The sequence below is a fragment of the Temnothorax curvispinosus genome, unplaced genomic scaffold (assembly GCF_003070985.1).
Source record: "Temnothorax curvispinosus isolate PA1 unplaced genomic scaffold, ASM307098v1 QBEX01011098.1, whole genome shotgun sequence".
Taxonomy (NCBI): Eukaryota; Metazoa; Arthropoda; class Insecta; order Hymenoptera; family Formicidae; genus Temnothorax; species Temnothorax curvispinosus.
The window spans coordinates 510160-529594 of NW_020220878.1; the positions used below are offsets into that span (position 1 = coordinate 510160).

Below are 19435 nucleotides of genomic sequence, written 5' to 3' on the forward strand. Positions count from 1 at the left end.
TTAGTCAATAATGTTGTCAACGCGACCAGTACCGAGATGATGAAGGAGGCTACTCTAGAGACTATCGGATATATCTGCCAAGAAATCGAGAGCGAAGTGCTAGTCTCACAATCAAACGAGATTCTTACTGCTATCATTCACGGTATGAAAGGTTCCAGCACGTCAAATCACGTTCGACTAGCGGCTACGAGCGCCCTGTATAATTCCTTGGAATTTACCAAAGGAAACTTTGAGAAAGAGGTTAGTGTTTGTATCATTGACGCGAATATATCTTTTTCGTGCACGACTGCGATATAATTTGTGCAATAAGTAACTAATGTTGTGACATTATATGTTTTAACCCTATGTATAGACGGAACGAAACTTCATAATGGAAGTTGTGTGTGAAGCCACTCAATCTACCAATACTCAAATCAGAGTAGCTGCGTTACAGTGTCTTGTGAAAATTATGTCACTATCAAGAGACACGGTAGCGTCTCGCGCCGAGTTCTTTCTATACATGGAACCATATATGTCTCCAGCACTGTTTCCTGTAAGTATCATTTACTGTTACTTTAATTGTCCTGCTAAAATATTAAATATAGCGCATGTCAAAAATTACTAGTGGAATTTTTATTACAGATTACTTTAGAAGCGATGAAATCCGACATCGATGAAGTAGCACTTCAAGGAATAGAATTTTGGTCGAACGTGTCTGACGAGGAAGTTGACTTGTCAATGGAAGAAGGAGAGGCATCGGAAGGAGGTCGTCCACCGCTAAAAGTCTCGCGGCACTATGCTAAGGGTGCTTTACAATATTTGGTACCGGTATTGATGAAAAAATTAACTAAGCAAGAAGAGTTTGATGATGAAGATGACTGGAATCCTTCGAAAGCTGCTGGAGTTTGCTTAATGTTGCTATCCTCCTGCTGCGAAGAAGCCATTGTTCCATTCGTTCTTCCTTTTGTCAAGGATAATATTAAGAGTCAGGACTGGAGGTACAGAGATGCGGCTTTGATGGCGTTCGGTTCGATTCTCGGTGGTTTAGAGCCTGCCACGTTGAAACCGTTAGTGGAACAAGCCATGCCCACTCTCATCGAGCTGATGTACGATAACAGCGTAGTCGTCCGCGATACCGCTGCATGGACGTTTGGTCGCATATGCGAGATGATTCCAGATGCCGCAATCAACGAAACCTATCTGAAACCATTGCTGGAGTCTTTGGTGACCGGATTGAAGGCGGAACCGCGCGTCGCTGCCAATGTATGCTGGGCATTTACAGGATTAGCAGAAGCGAGCTACGAGTCTGCTGAGGCAAGCGAAGACGGCAATCAACCAGAAACATACTGCATGTCACAATACTTCGATTTTATCATTCAACGACTTTTGGAGACTACCGATCGACCGGATGGGGCTCAAGCGAATTTGAGATCCGCTGCCTATGAGGCTCTTATGGAGATGGTGAAGAATTCACCGCGCGATTGTTACGTGACCGTACAGAAAACTACGATGGTGATACTCGAACGACTGCAACAGGTATTGCAGATGGAATCTCACATACAGAGCCATTCAGATCGTGCCCAATACAACGATTTGCAATCGTTGCTTTGTGCGACTTTACAGTCCGTATTACGTAAGGTTACCCCGGAGGACGCTCCGCAGATATCCGATGTGATAATGACCGCTTTACTGGCCATGTTTAGCTCAAACTCCTGCAAATCAGGTGGTGTTCAGGAGGACGCGCTCATGGCTGTCTCGACCCTGGTTGAAGTGTTGGGCGAGGGTTTCCTGAAGTACATGGAGGCGTTCAAGCCTTACCTCTGTCTCGGCTTGAAGAACTATGCCGAATATCAGGTGTGCTGCGCGGCGGTTGGTCTCACCGGTGATATCTGTCGTGCACTCAAAGGCAAGATGCTTCCTTATTGCGACGAAATTATGACTCTGTTGTTGGAAAACCTCAGCAATAACGCCGTTCATCGTTCGGTTAAACCACAAATTTTTTCGGCCTTCGGTGATATCGCCATGAGTATCGGACCGGAATTCAAGAAATACCTAGATGTTGTATTGCAAACATTGGTGCAGGCATCGCAGGCTAATGTCGATAGAAGCGATTACGATATGATCGATTATCTGAACGAGTTGCGCGAGGGCGTGCTTGAAGCTTACACTGGCATAGTTCAAGGTCTCCGCGGTGATGCGAATAACTGTCCGGACGCCGCTATCGCCCTTATCGAGCCGCACGTTCCGTTCATCATACAATTCATCACCTCGATAGCACAGGACCGCGAACATTCCGAGGGTAATGTGTCGGCCGCGGTAGGCCTGCTAGGCGATCTCGTCATGGTATTCGGAACCAAGCTGCTACCCATGGTGGAGACCGATCCGCTCAATGATTTGCTAGCCAAGGGCAGGAAGTCGCGCACTCATAAAACTAAACAGCTGGCGAGCTGGGCTGCGAAAGAGATTCGAAAGCTCAAGACTGCTGCTACCAACGCTACGTCCAGTTGGTGAGTACCTTTTCATATTATTTCTCTCGACTCGTTTAAACGCCGTGCCTTAATTCGCAGAGTTCTCGATGCGATTTTAGCTCACTTTAATCAACGCGCGATGCATTAACACTGCATTTTATTTTGAGTTTATACCTCAGTTCACATATCCCGTTAGAGGGACGAGATTTGTCTTCGTTACTTTTGTTGCGCCTCTTCTTGCGCTTTTCCGCGCACTCTTCGCCTTTATCATGCATATTCAATTACTATATCATCGTACATTCTTTGGTATTGCTAAGTTTTAAACTGGCGAGCTTTTTATAGTGAGGATAGGATGTAGTTAGGATAGAATTGTTAGAGGAAAGAGAAGGGGGAGGGCGGAAGATAAAGAGAGTGAAAGAAAGAGAGAGAGAGAGAGTGTGTGCGCACGTGAGCATATGAAGGCATTGAAGAATCACTTCAATGTCGATAGGAATGCACTATTTTCTATCGTAGCGTTGTTTTCTGTCCCTCGGATTCCCCGCGTACGCGATTTGAAACGCCCGAAACTCCCCCTCTCCGCAAAGAAACGAGCACCGATGAGCGACGGTGACTGATATTTGGCTCGCTTTTGTTGTTTACAGATCACCCCACGGTTGTACTGTCGTGCAATTTGATTTGACTAGAAAGCTATCAAACACAATACAAAGACAACAAGATTGGATGGTGCGGATGCGAGTTGATGGATGTGCGTGAGTTCCAAAGCGATGATGACGAGATGGGGTGATGAGTCTGCACGTGTCCCTATCTGGCGACGGTATTTTATCGATATAATATATCGGTGTCGATCCCATATGATCCGAGAGAAAGACATTTTTAGCGAGAAAGCGAAAGAGCGAGAGAAAGCGAGAATGAGAGAAAGAGAGAGAGCGCGAAAGACAAAGAGAGAATACAAACAAAAAAGGAAAAATAAATACCTGTCCGCCGGATGCCGACAACGGATGACGAGGAGTGCAAGTTGATGTTGCCGATGAATGAGTCAAGGCCAAGTGAAAAGTCTGCTGAGAAGAGAGCGAAAGAGAGAAAGATTCTGATTGCAAGTATGCCTGGTATAAACGAGCTTGCGGCTTTCATCCGCGTGATTGAGAGATTATAGCCCAAGAAGAGAGAAAGAACGAGAGAGAGGACAACTTCGATGAACGATTATCGTGAGCAGTGAGATAAATGAACGGAAGAAGATGCGAGAGAGCGCGACAGGAACATCAAGTGAGGTGGATGGACAACGTACATATATATGAGTGAGGGAGAGTGAGAGCGAGAGACTCAGGGAGAATTTTTGAAATAAAGTGATAGCATGATAGAACGAATGAAAGATGTAGTAAAATGTATCATGTAATAATGTGTATATGTGTATGCGTATGTATGTGTGCGTGTGTGTGTGTGTGTGTGTGTGTGTGTGTGTGTGTGTGTGTGTGTGAGAGAGAGAGAGAGAGAGAGAGAGAGAATGAAAAAAAAATACGAGAGTCTTTTATTTATAGTGACTCGCCGTTGACTCGTTGTAAAGCTCGCGCCGAGCTTCTCAACGACGTGCATCAAATTTTGAATCGCGGTTTTTAGCTGTCAAGTGCTTATATAGAACCGCGCCGAATTTATCCGCGTAAGAAAGAGAGTATCACTTTCCTAAGCAACAGGAAGCTTGAATGGACAGCGTAGGAGAAAGCGAGAGAGAGAAAGAGAGAGACTGAGTATGAAAGGTCGTAAAGATTACAGAACGCAACTTGATGCCCCCTTGATCCGATCATGTTGCGCAAGAACTTTGTATGATCCGCTGAGATGAGATGCGTATGTTACTTTTTCCCCGTATGTGAATGTCTGTTTGCTGTTGATTGGATAATTAAAGTTAATATTTTGATGGCACAAATGAATTTAGTTGTACCGAAGTCCTCGTCCGGCCTGAACGTCCGTTAGGAGCAAATGATCTCGTATGCTCAAGAACAAATCTCCACAATTTCCTCAAACTCTCTCCCCTTATACTCCCCCACCTCGATATCATGTAAGTCCTCTTTAGTAGCCGGCCGAGTGTTTCGCGCGATCATGGTACTCACGAGTGGCGTCGCAGACGAGGAGCTTTTCGCACTGCCATTTGGAACAACGCTGCACGGCTTGTCCAGACATTTTTTAAACACTCGTTTCTTCCTTCTCTCCTATTCGTGAGAACGTCTGAGCCGCTCGAGATCTGTTTTGAGTGAGAGATCGTCTTCCTGGCCGCGTGTCACCGTCACAGGAGCGCCCGTCGTTCGCCCGCGTTTGCACGACGGGGCTGTCTCTCTTCGCGGATGAAACTTTAAGGAGGTACCGTGATCGCGTTTAAATCGGTCGAGTTCTGTCAAACGGATAATTGACGTAGCCTGAAGTCGTAGCCTGAGGAGAGAGGTGAGCCCGGTGAATTTCTTTCGTAGAAATCTAAGCGCGATGAAGCCGCGCGCGCTTCGATTTGCGAGAGGCCGCGACGAGCCCCTCCACCACGCACGACCGGGATGTCTCAAGTATCCTGTATCTCTACCTCCGTTTATACCGCGTCCTTGATGACGATCAGTCAATGCCGTGCCGATCGCGAATCGTCATTGCTAGTTCGTTCCGTACAAATCGCGTACAAGTCTCCCCGCGAATCTTTCCTGAGAATCGTGGCTCGCGATTTTTAGCGACATCGCTAATAACACAATACGGAGTTACGTCACGTCGTTCGTCATTGTCGTCGAGAAACGTGTCTGCGGTAGTGCCATGCATTCCAAATGCTTTCGCCAGCGGATCCTTCTTTTCGTAATTTGAGTATTTTCTAGCGACTTCGCGTTCATATATACCTTTATACATCTTTACTTACACTCTTGTCGTGATTTTCGGAGTGCGAGAGGGAGATAGCGTAGGAAAATCTCTAGTTTTTCGAACTTATCAAACGCGGGGCAAACGTGTTTTGACAAATACTCCGGCGCGGAGACATATATAATTACGATTTCAGATATTTCGGCACCGATGATTAACGCGATGAAAATGTCGCGTAGATTATGTTTCGCTGATTCATCTTTGCGTCTCCGAAAATCAAAACTCGTAATCTTAATCGCTCGTCGACGAAACCAATGCATTTTTAACACGCGCTCAAACAACTTTTATATTTATATGGATTATTTTGCACATATAACACGTGATACATTGATTAATATATTGTTCCGCATAAGTGTTGCCACGGTATTTCGTAGCCCTGGGTTTTTACGAGAAATATTTTTAGATACTTAACTCGCACAAATTCTAGAAAAAAATTGATCTCTTGGTTTATCGTTTGTTTAAGAGGTGTACATGTGTTAATTCGATTTTCTTGATCCACGTATCTGTTAGATTCAGTATCGATGATAATGATAATGATAATACTATCTTCGATTGTAAGAATATTGCCAAATTGTAAATAACCCAGTAAGAAAGCATTTAATCGCCGGCTTGAAGTCTATCAAGTTAATATCAAAGTTTAATAATGTGAGAGATATATATACATAAATATATATATATACATTTATTGAAGCTATTTCTCTAAGAGAAGGCTAAACTATTTTTCTAAGATGAAATGAGATCTTTCATAAATTACAAAATAAAACTTCTTGCGAAAACACAGGTAAACATTTTGAGCTTGTGGCAATATTTATTCGAGCCATTCTGTACATATATTTTAAGGTAATTATGCTATTTGTCAAATAGCCCGTGATTTTCAAAAATCTATCAAATATATCTGTAATATTCTTTTTTCTTTTAGTTAATAAACTATAGTAATATCAAATTTGTGGCACCAATGAAGCAATTCTGACATATGAATTCGTTAAGTATTTTAATGGTTATTTATTTCTCTCATCTTTTTTTATGTTTATCAGAAAATTGATTACTCTTGTCGAAATACAATGCCCTAAATACCGCAAATTTCGCCGCAATTATCTTAATAATTTGCCATTTTAATACGATCATCGATAGCGGTTAATTAACAATCGCGATCGATAGCGAGTCCCGTAATCGCGATAGATTCGGTAAAGAGACGCGAGTATATTCTTTTCTTTTATACATTCCATTTAGCAGAGATTAGATAAATAGAGAGAAAGAGAGAGAGAGAGAGAGAAAAGAAAGAATGAGAATGAAAGTGCCACAACGGAGAGGACAGCGGTGCGTGTCTTTCCGTATCTTGCAAAGAACTCGATTGCCCGCCTATTCTTCTTATTCGCGATCGAGAGTTTTTGCAATTTCTGTGTGTGACGGTCACCGTAATTCGCAGCGTCCCGATTTTGGTGCTGAGATCGATCGTTCTCGTAGAATCTGGTGCTAAAACTATGAAATCGTAACGATGATTCTGAGAATCAGTCGGGTTATTGACTGATTAGTCATCAATGTACATATCTAGAGTTTTATTATCATTAACAAAGAAATCATATGATCTCAAAACACAAATAGCTTAATTTATTTTTTTCATTTTTCTACTATTTACTACTATTGACATATATACATTTTTTGTAATAAAAAGTTAGTTGCTTTAAATTTGAAAAATTTGAAAAAGAAATTTATATAATTTAATTTATTGAACAATAGAAAAATTTTGTAAGATAGAAATATTCTTCTCTTAAACTCGATTAAATTATGGTTATTATATATTCAAGTGTCAAAAATCGTTGATCAAATATTGAGAACTATCGAAGGTTAAAAATATGATTAATGCGTAATTATCGCTTCGATCGCTATGTTAAAAGTTTTATTATATTCATTTACTATAATACTTAATCGTTAGTTTGTTCTCAAAAAGATCATCTCGAGCCTTCCGCAAAATCGCCGCGAATTGCGTCGCCGAATTAGCCGATAAGGGGAAAAAGGCAGAAGAGAGAAAGTTAGGTGCGAGAGTGAAGCGTGAAATCGCTATTAAACGGATGAATCAAAGATTTGCGATGTAAGAGAGAGAGAGAGAGAGAGAAAGAGTGAGAGAGAGTGAGAGAAAGAGAAAGAAAAAGAGAGAGAGAGAGAGTATGTAGGAGACGAAGCGACGAGATACAGAAATGACAAAAGATACAAAAATACAAAAAAAGAAAAAATAATAGATATATATGTGACTGTGATTTTTGGAGAGAGACTCTCGTGTGCGTGGAGTCGACATTCTGCCCTGAGGGGAGCACGGTCCTCGCGACCTATTCGCGATCCTCTTTCGTCGATCGCAGGGACGAAAAAAAACTCTGGCGGACGATCCTGATTTTAGCATATCCTACGATCGAAGCTCTTCTTCTCTTTCTCCTCTACCTCGACAACCTGATCGAGCCTGAAACGCACACGTCGGGATCGTGGCCAGAGGAAGAAAAACCCTGCTCTCGCGAGTACCATGCTTCCGTCAGGCTGGCTTCGTATAACGAGTACTGATGTACTGATGTCCTCGTCGGACGAACAACCTTAATCCTTTATCCCGTAGACTATAGACATTTCTTAACCAATCCCCTATCTTTCTTACCAGGAGACCTATCTTTCTTACTTCTATATCTTATTACCAGGAGAATTTAAGGTTCTTTTAACAGAGCTTCGGATGATCCGTGCAACAAGAGAAGTCTATATATATTCCAAAAATTCGTATGCCAAAGATTTCTTAAAAGTGATAGGAGAGGATTAACACGGTAAGTGTTAATTCAACGTGAAAAAAGAAATTATCGGACTCCGACGCCGCTCTGTGAGAGGATCACCGTAGACCGTAAGCCATCGGAAAAGTGTGTAACGCGCGCAAAGCCTATACGTTTACTTTACAATAGATTTTTTCCGCCGTAACGACGTTTTCGTGACGATCTCGAGGAAGCGACATAACACGTCCTTGAAGGAGGGTCCTCGATGCGTGACGAGACCGGGGAATTTCTCGTCGGCACGCGAAGCCAGCCTGGGGGAAACTTATAATAGCACGACAGAGAGCGATTTATCTTGTCGACTAATTAGTTGTTTAGCCTTTTCATCGTCGAGACTCCTAGAGTGGGTGCGATGCTTACTAGAGCGAACGTACGTGATATGAGCGTATTTTACGTAGTATATTTAAAAGTCGTGTGCATTACGCTGTATCAGTGATGATGTGCGCTGTGAAGTAAGTAAGGAAGTTTATCAGGGATGCGTCGATGATGACTGATGGAGCGGATCGGAGAGAGAAAGAGAGAGAGAGAAGATGGTGATGATGATAATAATTGATGCTGTGCTGATGTTGATGTTGATGTTGATGTTGAGGATGATAATAATGATGAGGATGTTGATGATAATGTGGGTTGGCTCGTGATTCGTCGTGAATCGCGGCGTCACGTTCGAGAAGTGAGAACGGATCGTCGATGCATGGAGAAACAGAAGGCCAAGCAAATATGTAAAAGTAAATATAAATTTTGTATCGCGAGGCGGGCCGGATCGCGCCGCCTGTCGGCCTGCGGGATCAATGGAAAATTTCCCCGGGGAAACGTGATCTCTCTATAATTATTATTACTGATGTCTATAGCTAATATACTGATGTATTTTTGGAGCCAAAAATTTTAACAGTAGAGTATTTAATAAGGAAATGCTAAAAAAGAGGAAGATTGACTATACATGTTTTTCATCTTTCTCTCTTCACAACTGCCGTCGTATCTTAAATTCAATTCGGTATTTTTTAATTTAAAGTACATTTTTGACGGGATTTTTAAAAATTAGATCGTTAAAGCAATCATCTTGCATCAAAAACGGTTGAACAAGCGTTGTTTTTTCGAAGTTTTCAAATGATCCCGCGGGCTCGCGAGCGTACTCGCGACTCGCCTTCCGCCTGCGGTGTCCTTGTACGTACGAGACAATATTTTCGATAATATTTTTTAACAATCGAGTCGCGAAACACGAGCCCAACGCGTAGATCTGTTGTTCGATGCTTGAAACCGCGCCGCGGCGGTGGCGACGAGTGCATCCTAGAGAAAGCGAGCATTTTCTATTTTCGTTTCCATTTGTTTCTCGACGATGTTGCCGAAGGAGAGTATTCTATCTGGTGAACCGGTCGCACTTTAAACTGCAAAAAATTGCAATTGAAGTCTTTTCGTCACGTCGCAAGCGAACGCCACTTCCGGAGAGAATTATATCGATGCTGCAATCCGTCAATTAAGAATCACGTGTTCCATAGTAATTAATTATTATACTATACATATTATGCCGAACGAAAATTCCAATAGTGCAGTAGTGCAATAAAGGAAATCGCGTCTGTCGTTTAGATCAAATTCGGTGGATCTCTCACTTCCGCAAAATCGCCGCGATACCTATACCGGCATCGGTCTCGTTAAAAATGACCTCGCCGAGACACTCCCTACGATCCACGACGTTTTCCCGGGGGGTGCAAGATGCCGAAAGTGACGTCACCGTCGCGACGAAGTGGGCGAACTAATTAAAAAAAAAGAAAAAATAAAACAAAAAAAAAAGCTGCGTGCGTGAATGACGTCTGCGCTGCGCGAGAGAGAGTGCCGAATGCTGCTGCCGATCGAGAGATGCGATCGGATCGAGCAAATTATAATTGACGCGTGATGGGAAGAAAATGTGTTTCTGGGCGACCTATATGCGTGGGTGAAACGAGAGATGAAAATAAAAGGGGACGATTCTGAATGTTGGACGTCCGCCTGCCCGTCGTGTTGCTCCACCCTCTCCTCCAAGCAAAACCTCCTGGCACTCGATCCGCCGATCTCTGTAGGATAAGGCTCCTTCGTGCCGCGATAAGAGCGCCGACAGGCGATGAGCAAAAAAAAAAATAAATAAATATATTACGGCCTACTCTCGCGATGCGAGGGGTACAGTCCGATCGCCGATTTTTCGTACGGCGTGACCCAGATCGGACGTAAATCATTAACCATTTGCTCAATATTGGATGCTCCTTTTTGCATCTGCGATCGGTATCGAGCTAAGGGAAAGGAAGCACCAAATTTGTTCGCGCCTTGCGAATATCTATCGTTTTCTGACGCATGAATAATTTAAAAAAGAAATGGAATTACGCTATTTTGAGAAATGTGATGTTACAGAAGAGATTTTGTTTTATATATTTCAAGGGAACGTAAAGCTTGTCGGATTTAATGTATAGCGTGAGTTTACAATCAACCGGCTGCCACGTTAGCTAAATGTTATGTATCACGACGTAAAGACGTTCTTGTCGCAAGATATTCTTGCGACAGCACAGCATGGCAATCAACGTATATAGGGTAGCAATTAAATATTTGGATATCGCGTGATTGGGATATCTTGACAAAATGAATGCGCAGCTAAAATTTCAACGAGGATCCATAAATATCTCAGACTGTGCGGAGCATTTACTCGGGAATTTCATTTAACGTTAAGTAAATCCTGAAATTCTAGAGAGCCAAGTGAATGAAGATAATACGTAACGTTTGTAGAGTTCCACGCGTTTCAAATTTAATTTTGAGAACAGTTAATGTTTGGTTTACAGTTTCGGGAAATTGATAATATAGAATAGTACAAAATTACTGTCTACTCTGTCTAAGTTTTGGATTCGTGCAAAGTGTTCTCTGTCTTTTCGAAGGATCTCTTTCATCTACAAAAATATCAAAATCTACTATTTCTTATGTAATTGTTGTCTCAACGGCGTGTCCAAGAATTAAAAGAGTGGACGATCCAAATCGCTTTAATTATGATTCGATCTTTAAAGAATATCGGTTCCTTTTTCTCTCACTTGCTTTTTCGCTCCTCCGACGATCGCGAGAAGCTAATCGGACTTCAGTGGGAGAGGGTGCGGCATGTCCACGTGGTGCAAGAACCAAATGCACCGCGTTAATCGTTTTATTCCTATTCGTTTTCGTGTCAGTCGTGTGGTGCTTGCGAGGATTGTGTTACCTGTGGTGATTTATAATTGACAACGACAATGTGACTTCGGCTACATCGCTTACGTGAGTGCCAGAGCGATCGTGGAATGACTGGGGGACGATTCTTCGGGAAGTGTGTCTAGCGTATAATTGGTCACATTAATGATCGCTCGATTAGTGGCTTGACACAAGGCCTCTTACACGAAGAAATATCGCGAAAAAAGAACCGCGAAGACGTTTCTCTTCAGCGCTCGCACGTCCTCGATGTACGCGGGGCGCATCGTCCACGTTGCATCGCACAGGAACAATTCGATTTGCATATCACTTTAAGACATTAATGTGGCTGACTGTACCGATGCGTGCAAGAGACAAGATTATACGAATCGCCAAGCGACAGTGCCATATAATATCGAGTCATTTCGACTGCTGTTTATTCACCGATTTAATTTGCCTTTCCAACGGACACGAGCGAGCTTCAAAACGCGGGAGAAGCGCTCGCGTGTCCAGGAATGCGAATATCGAGAGATACGAAACGAGATTCAATCGGCAGAAATTGCGAATTGCTTCCTATTTTTTATTTCATGGTTTCCATTTTCTCTCATAAAAAACATGATGGCCCGAAAATAAATTCCATTTGAAATCTAACCCGCGATGGATGCCATTATTACCATACAGTCGTCGCTCAAGTACATCAAGCACAGCCAATATGTGTCACCGCCCTTTTTCGTACCACCTCCGCGTATTTCGTATTACACTTATCGCGTATTTTTTACTTTTTGTTCGCAAGTGTTTTTGGAGAAATTAAAATTTTCTTTCTCGAATTCAACCCTATTTCTAGTATGTCCCGTAAGTATCGTCGGCTCAGATTATTTTCTTACGCTCGCCAGATAATTCAATATTATACAATTAAATAAACTAAGGATATTTTTCAACGAAATTAACAATTCGCATCGCGACGGAATTTTTTTAAACAAAAAAATCGCATCTATCTGGAAGGAGTGGGGATGAATAGGCGATCAGATCGCTGGATCGTGCGTTTGTAACAGCATGTACGTGTCAGCGTCATTCTTAATCTTTTCTAAATACCTTTAATCTAATTAAATTAGAAGGGCACAGCCCGCGTCACAGATTAACCGCCCGCCCGTCGCATTTCCGATGGATCTTTCGGATGGTGCAAACGTGCGCGTGCAGCTGATCAAGCGCTGTCAGTGTTGTTATTATTATTTACAATAAATCATAAATATCGCGTTTTTCTAATGTGAGAGAGATCTACGCGACTTAATATATTTGGTGCATCAAATATATACGAGAGAAGCACGATCGACATTTGCAATTCGTGTTTCACAGCTCTCGTAAATCATTCATCAATCTTCATGATCTGTTGTGAATCCTGATTGTGGAAAAAGTAATTATATTTTTTTTTTCTATCGTAAACTTTTGAAAAACTAAAACTCGTCACACAATTTTCGTATCTTTTGAATATTAAACGTGAAAACTGGACGAAAGGATTACGAATCTACTTTAGGTATACCAATAAATCTCGAAATTGCAAAAGTATCAAGTTAAAAATAAAAAATTAAACTCGGCAACCGAAGAATACTCGAATTCACTGGTGTTCTTGTATTTTGGACCCGTGTCCTGTTAATAGAAGTCGCAGCGCGGCGAATCGCCGTCGGTGCTGAAATCGTTGAGGTGCATGGTGCACTTTTGTGAGTCCACGACACGAGAAAGAGAGACGCTCACTCTTGCGCTTTTATTACGGAGGGAGAGACGGGGGCAAGAGACGATGCAACGCGCTTCGCATCGGTCGAATCACCCACGGATGGAGGCTAATGCAGGTCACGTGACGCCTTTGTAAGGTATCATCGGGGCTTTCGGTAACGTGGGACGAGGTCGAAGTTCACCGAAATGGAGCGGCAGGACGATAGTGGCTCGACGCGGGCCGACAATGCCAGGGTCGCGGAGGATGACGTGAGTATAATTTTTTTGTCGAAGGCTGCTTCCTCGAAGGATGTCTCTTCGACTCTTATTTCGATTACGCGCCGAATCCATGGAAGCGAAATTTAATATTGAAGATAGCGTTAAATTGATTTAACTCTTTGCTCGCTAATTATCGAAATGATAAACGTCAAGCTTATTTACTTTCGTACTCTTTAGCACATGATTAAAATAGTGTTTCATGAAACCATAGTAATTTTATAATCTCCGAAATAAATCTAGATAAAAGTGAAAAGTTTCAGCGGAAATCAACGTTTTATTACTAGCTTCACTGAAATTTGAATTATAGATTCTTAGACGAATTTTGCTATGTTTATGTCTTAATGAAAATATCGAGAGACGTGATTGATTCATATAATCTTAAATATCTATTTGCAAATTAAAAACTATAACAGACAAATGATGATAACAATTCGATTTTAAATATTTCTCGATTAATTTTGTCCTCAAATTTTTGTAGTTTTAACATTAAGTCTTCAATTCTTTCGAAGTAAGTACTGTTAAAAGTAAAAAAATGCCAATTAACTTCAGATTGCTCAGGGAATTTGTAGCCGACGATAAAAATGATAGCGATAGGATATTTTCTATAATTAGAAGTGCTATTTGGTCGCTGCTCTGCACGAAATGTCTCGCAGGGCAACTTCGATCTCGACGATCTTTTGCCGATTGTTGGCGAGTTCGGTCGTTATCAGAAACAGTTGCTGTGGCTGGTCTGCTTGCCGGCGTGTTTGCCGTGCGGTTTTTGTGCCTTCAATCAATTGTTCATGGCGGACACGCCGTCGCATTGGTGCAAGGTGCCGGGTTTGGAGAACATGGACGTTGCTCGTAGAAGACGTCTCGCCATTCCCGCGAGCCAGGTGCAGTCGATGGTGTGAAAGATGTCGTGTCGATATCTTGTAGATGCAACGCTGCTTTTTGTAGGTCGATCCGCAGAGAGGGTGCCGCCGATTGTATGTTGATGCGTTTTGAGTCGCTTCCGCTTCAACTGCGGCTTATCATGCCATATCCTATTATTTAGGCCCAGTTTCACAAGTGTTAGTTAACTTTTAACCTTAGGTCTCTTTCTAGTACGTTAAAAGGAGACGAAGAGTGAGTTAATCTAAGGTTAAAAGTTAATCAACACTTGTGAAACTGGACCTTAGCGCTAGATATGATAATTATAATTCCGTTGGTATATTCCTCTTCTCACTTTTAACGTTGCGTTCTCCCCGTGATGACTTGTTTTCCTTTCTCTGTACACATGTAATTCACTTGATTAATCGCGTCGTACGTAATTTAGTTGCAAATTGAGTTGTTTAATTAGTACTTAGAAACTCGTGCTAGACAGAGCGAGCTAATTCTGGATTTCTAGTTTACTCTTACCTTGACTGCGGCCGAAGCAGTTGGAAAAGTCAATTCCAGTAAACGCATCGTTGTATATACGTGCAATTTTGTACCAGTCCAAGTAGAATGCGTTAATTTTGGGGCGAATAGATTCTGGTATAGCGACTGCCGTTTGTTTCACGCGGTCGGCTGCAATTCGGTAGGATCGATCCCGCGTCTTACAGTTTCGTAGCGAATACATTATTCATGCGATGTCGCATGATCCGGCGCTAAAAGATGTCATGTGAAAGCAGGATGACAACGAGACGTATAGCCAGTGCACGCGATACGATATCGACTGGACGACGACGATGGAGAACTATTCCGTCGTGGCAACGTACTTGCCCGTGCCTAACGCGTCGTGGTCTGTCGTGCCCTGCGATCATGGCTGGGAATACGAAACCTCGGAGATAACGTCGTCCATCGTTATCGATGTACGTTCGCCTAATTGTACCGAAAAACCGTACAGCTTTTGTCATCTGTCGTTCGCTGCAGCGAGCATAGAGTCTGCAATAAAATTCATTTATAAATTAATAAATTTATCAGCATAACAAATTTTTAGAAGTAAACTAAATTTTACAGTTTTGGTACACAATTTAATTCGCTTTTGATAGAAAATACAATTACAAATATACAATTTTTTACGAGTATACGTACAGATATTTCGTTTGAGAAAATTTAAAAAATGAGAACAAATTTCTCTTTTACAAAAGAAACAAAAAATTTTGACCAAATGCTGTACTTTACTATACTAAAAAACTATAATATGTAATTATAACATGTTACAGTTTGATCTTGTGTGCGATCGTGCGATCTATCCAACAATTGGTTTAGTGGCCCTTAATGCAGGAGGCCCTATAGGAGTATATTTGTTTGGTACATTAAATGACAGGTAATTTAGAATTTGGTCGATTTCATTTTCATTAAAATTTAGTTCTTCTGCGTTTACATATTTAAATCTAATACTCATATAATATTTTTTAATTAGAATGTAATTTTTTAAATTAGAACATACTGGTTTTTTTTTGGACAAATATAAAGATTTATTAAAATATTTTTTCCATTTGTTTGAATAAATTTATTTTAGCACAGATTATCTATCTTGTATTTTATTTTATTTCGTATGTATTGATATATTGTGCTGAATTTTGTTTTGTCGAGAATCGGCGAAAAATTACCTTTTTTTTACATGTTAGTGATGTTAATAAATAGCAGTCTATTTATCTTGTTGAATAGAATCGGCCGGAGATTATCTTTCTTCACGTGCTTGGCGACATTAATAATTGGCGGCTTTCTAACATCAATCTCAAACAATTTTTGGACTTGGGCCTCCACGCGCTTTGTCGTTGGTCTGACAATACCAGCGATTTATCAGATACCTTTTATTATATGTGAGCATAAAAATTTTACAATAAATTTGTATACTTTGTACCTGAGATTAATCGAAGATTAATGTATCGATCTAATATTAGGATCTTATGTTAGCTTTGTTGACGTTTGTAGTTAAATTTTGGATTTATTATAAATTAATTTCCGTAGCTTTGGAGCTGGTCGGTCCAAATTACCGTTCATTCGTGACAGTTATGACTTGCACTTTTTATACAATGGGCCTTTGCATGCTGGCAGGTGTCACCTATTTGATACGCGATTGGCGAACGCTCGCGATAACTACGAGTGCGCCTTTCCTGATATACTTCTTCTACTGGTGGTGAGTGAACAATTAACGTTGTCATTGACAAATATAATGAGGATATAATGAGAGATTACATAAATTACAATGTTAATTGCATTTGCGTTTCATGAGCATTATATTTGCAGAATGAGACATCTCTTTGAATCTCGCGTGAATTGAGTAATTAGTTTCAGAGCATCTGTTTATATCTGATTTACATCTATTAATATTTATCAGTCATCAACCCACATTCATAAATGTTCTTAGTTGTGAGATAATTAAACGAGCGCTTTAAAATTCGTATCAACGAAATAACAACACACAGTGAATATATATTTTAAAAAACGTACGTTATCGTTAAGTTAAGTTGACGTCGAAATGAGTTATTTTGAAATAATCTTAATTTGCCTTTTTGTCGCGTGCGCATACATATTCATATACATGCAAGTATCCATGTGAAAGATAAGTGATTATTATAGGTTCTTACCGGAGTCACCGCGGTGGTTATTAGCGAAGGGTCGCCTAAGCGAAGCTAATGACATTCTTGAAACTTTGGCTCGCGTAAATGGCAAAGAACTTCCGGTATCGTTCACGCAGAAGCTCCGTCAGCGTATGACGATGTCGAGGTCGAAGAGCGAGGAGGAGAGATTACGGATCGGTCCCGGTGTGCTCTCGCTCTTCAAATCGCCAAATATGCGTCTCAAGACGTGTCTTATCACTTTAAACTGGTAAGTCAAAGTACACAAGCGCATCTATCGATTTCACAAGTCGCCAAAAGCACGATAAATTTACGTATCAATAATTCCTGCCTTTTGCCAGTTTTGCCTGGCTGGTTTTCTTCTGGATTTTGCTTACCGTATTAGGCTTATTTCAGATAATATTATTCTTAGAAAAAAGAAACAACTCTCGTTTAACTTATTCACGATTTTTCTGCAATGTTTTAATATTTTATATCTCACATAGGTTTATGTTACGAACCTTGATCTTTGTAATGAATTAAAAAAAAAACAATAGATTAAAGTTTATTGGTTATATGTATATTGAACGTGAATTTGCTTCTAATTAAAACACTTTGATGTTCAGACACAGTACAATAATTTATAAAAATCTCATATGAATGAATAGATCTTTACTTTATATTGCCGATTAGGTTTGCCAATAACATGGTGTATGTCGGTCTTTCCTATTATGGGCCGGCTCTGGGAAACGAAGAACATTTGAGTTTTCTGTTTTCTTCCCTCGCCGAGATTCCCAGTTATATCGCTTGTTGGGTTGTAATGGATCGATGGGGTCGCCGATGGCCGCTTTGCCTGTGCATGGTCGTGGCTGGAGTGTCGTGCATTGCAACGGTGCTGTTATCGTCCGGTACGCACTGCTGGTCAATTAATTAATGACTTGATTAATTAGCAAGAGTGGCAACATAATCAGTTAATTGTGTAACGTGCCGATATTGCTAAGAGCAATGAGTTAGCTTATAGCTTAACATCGCATGGAATTGCAGTACTAAGAAAAAGCTGTGACGTGTCAGTTTCATAATTATTATCTTTTGTGCTTTTCCTATAAGATGCTGTCATGGAAACGTTGATACTATTTCTCATATCGAAGTCTGCGATATCGGCGTCATTTTTAATTATTTACCCTTTCGCCGGGGAGCTTTATCCTACGCAACTACGCGGAGTTGCCATTGGTTTCTCCGCATACATAAGCGGCCTTGGACTCATCATTATACCCTTCGTAACATATCTCGTGAGTCGGAATTGATGTTTGAATTTTATTTCAATAACGCTTTCCCCTATTTATTATTTTCCGCAAAATATACTTTTACAAGATTTGCTAATAGTGTTTTAGCTATTATGTATTATTTAATTTATTATTTTATTAAATGTCAAAGATAAAATGTATACATTCATCTTTGATTAGTTAGATTTTTGTAATATACTGAATGTTTGCTGATACGATTGCAGGGGAAAGAAAATCTTGTGTTGCCTTTAGTTATTTTGGGCGTGATCTCGGTAATTGGTGGCTTATCTGGACTGCGACTACCGGAAACATTGCACCACCGTCTGCCACAGACGGTTGAGGAAGGAGAATTATTTGGCAAAGATTGGACGTGCGCGGATTGCATCCGTTGCGTTCCAACAAAGTACGCACTTGACAATTAATGGAGTAAACTTATATTTTGCGCTTGCGTAGAATATTAGAAAGTTATTTTAATCTATCAAAAATTTTCTCTTTTGAAATATCAATTAAAATTAAATAATATACGATAATAGCTATATTAATTTGTAGAAAATTAAGTGAATGACAACAGTTATATTTTGATGACTTGTTCTATAATATTCTCTATGTAACTTTTGTACTTTTCTTTGCTGTCTTCTGTGATTATAGACTTCCGATTTATTACAATTTGTATTCTTTAGACCCTCATCGATCGCGACTTCTTATGAGGATTTATCAACGCGAGAAACAGTAGAAATGCAGGAAGTACCCGAAATGAGGGTTACTTCATCCATTTTGGAAGAGAATCAACGGCCGAGCGTGGCAAGTGTTCGCCGTTTGGTTCGCCAATCTAGCGTGATGGATACTCAACGCGATTCCGACGGGACTATGAAGATGACTTATTGGTTTTAGTTCGGGTCGTTTTGAACCGAGTGCAGTTCTAGTCAAAATAAAGTGGAATTTTGTCCTATTTCTTCTGCAATTGAATTTAATATTTTTTAATAATTTGATTAAACAGTTATATTTTATTTGTTTATTATTGATCTATAAAATATTTGAGATATGTATAAAACTATATATAAGAAAAAGTATATATCTATGTACATAAATAAAAAAATAACTTATTCTGTCGAATAAATGCTATTTTAATAAAAAGTAGAATTATATTCTAACAAATTATATTCCCACTCGTGTCTAATGAGCTTCTTTCTTGATATAAAATATCAAAATAAAATCTGCAAAATAATATCGAAAGTAAAAGTCCAAATTTATTTAATTGTCACCGTTGAGGATGAAAGTCTAATCATTATCGCAATTGTATGTATTGAACACATATACACCTACACTTTTTACCTCTTAAACGTCACATGATGAATGATGATGCAGCGTAG

General features: G+C 40.4%; 2 protein-coding genes across 9 annotated transcripts in view; both read left to right on the forward strand.

The window, feature by feature from the left end:
- Window positions 1–13030, forward strand: part of LOC112461129 (importin subunit beta-1) — a 14932-nt gene extending 1902 nt beyond the window's left edge. For 2 of the 6 annotated variants that reach the window (XM_025026251.1, XM_025026250.1), the window contains 3 exons: window positions 1–240; window positions 353–532; window positions 622–2490. In XM_025026251.1, coding sequence (XP_024882019.1) covers window positions 1–240; window positions 353–532; window positions 622–2490 — 2289 coding nt within the window. Of the gene's footprint in view, window positions 241–350; window positions 533–621; window positions 2491–3088; window positions 3897–12941 lie in introns of those variants that run through there. The other 4 variants (XM_025026249.1, XM_025026252.1, XM_025026248.1 and 1 more) reach the window with 3 other exon arrangements.
- A 154-nt stretch (window positions 13031–13184) lies between these two features.
- Window positions 13185–19098, forward strand: LOC112461130 (carcinine transporter). 3 transcript variants are annotated; one of them, XM_025026253.1, is made up of 11 exons: window positions 13185–13264; window positions 13927–14160; window positions 14908–15087; window positions 15442–15545; window positions 15890–16044; window positions 16193–16361; window positions 16805–17053; window positions 17476–17690; window positions 17890–18071; window positions 18290–18468; window positions 18746–19098. In XM_025026253.1, the coding sequence occupies exons 1-11, from the start codon at window positions 13202–13204 to the stop codon at window positions 18954–18956; spliced, it is 1941 nt and encodes a 646-aa protein (XP_024882021.1). In that variant the 5' UTR covers window positions 13185–13201; the 3' UTR covers window positions 18957–19098. The 3 variants fall into 3 exon arrangements, with proteins under 3 accessions (XP_024882021.1, XP_024882022.1, XP_024882023.1); XM_025026254.1 differs by having other exon boundaries at window positions 13927–14148; XM_025026255.1 differs by lacking the exon at window positions 13927–14160 and having other exon boundaries at window positions 13186–13264.
- The last annotated feature ends 337 nt before the right edge of the window (window positions 19099–19435 follow it).

Excerpts from the sequence above, each read along its gene's own strand:
- LOC112461130 (XM_025026253.1), top strand. The coding sequence starts at position 13,202 with ATGGAGCGGCAGGACGATAGTGGCTCGACGCGGGCCGACAATGCCAGG. Across the intron at positions 18,072-18,289 it reads TACCCTTCGTAACATATCTC|GGGAAAGAAAATCTTGTGTT; the intron begins GTGAGTCGGAAT and ends ATACGATTGCAG. Across the intron at positions 18,469-18,745 it reads ATCCGTTGCGTTCCAACAAA|ACCCTCATCGATCGCGACTT; the intron begins GTACGCACTTGA and ends TGTATTCTTTAG.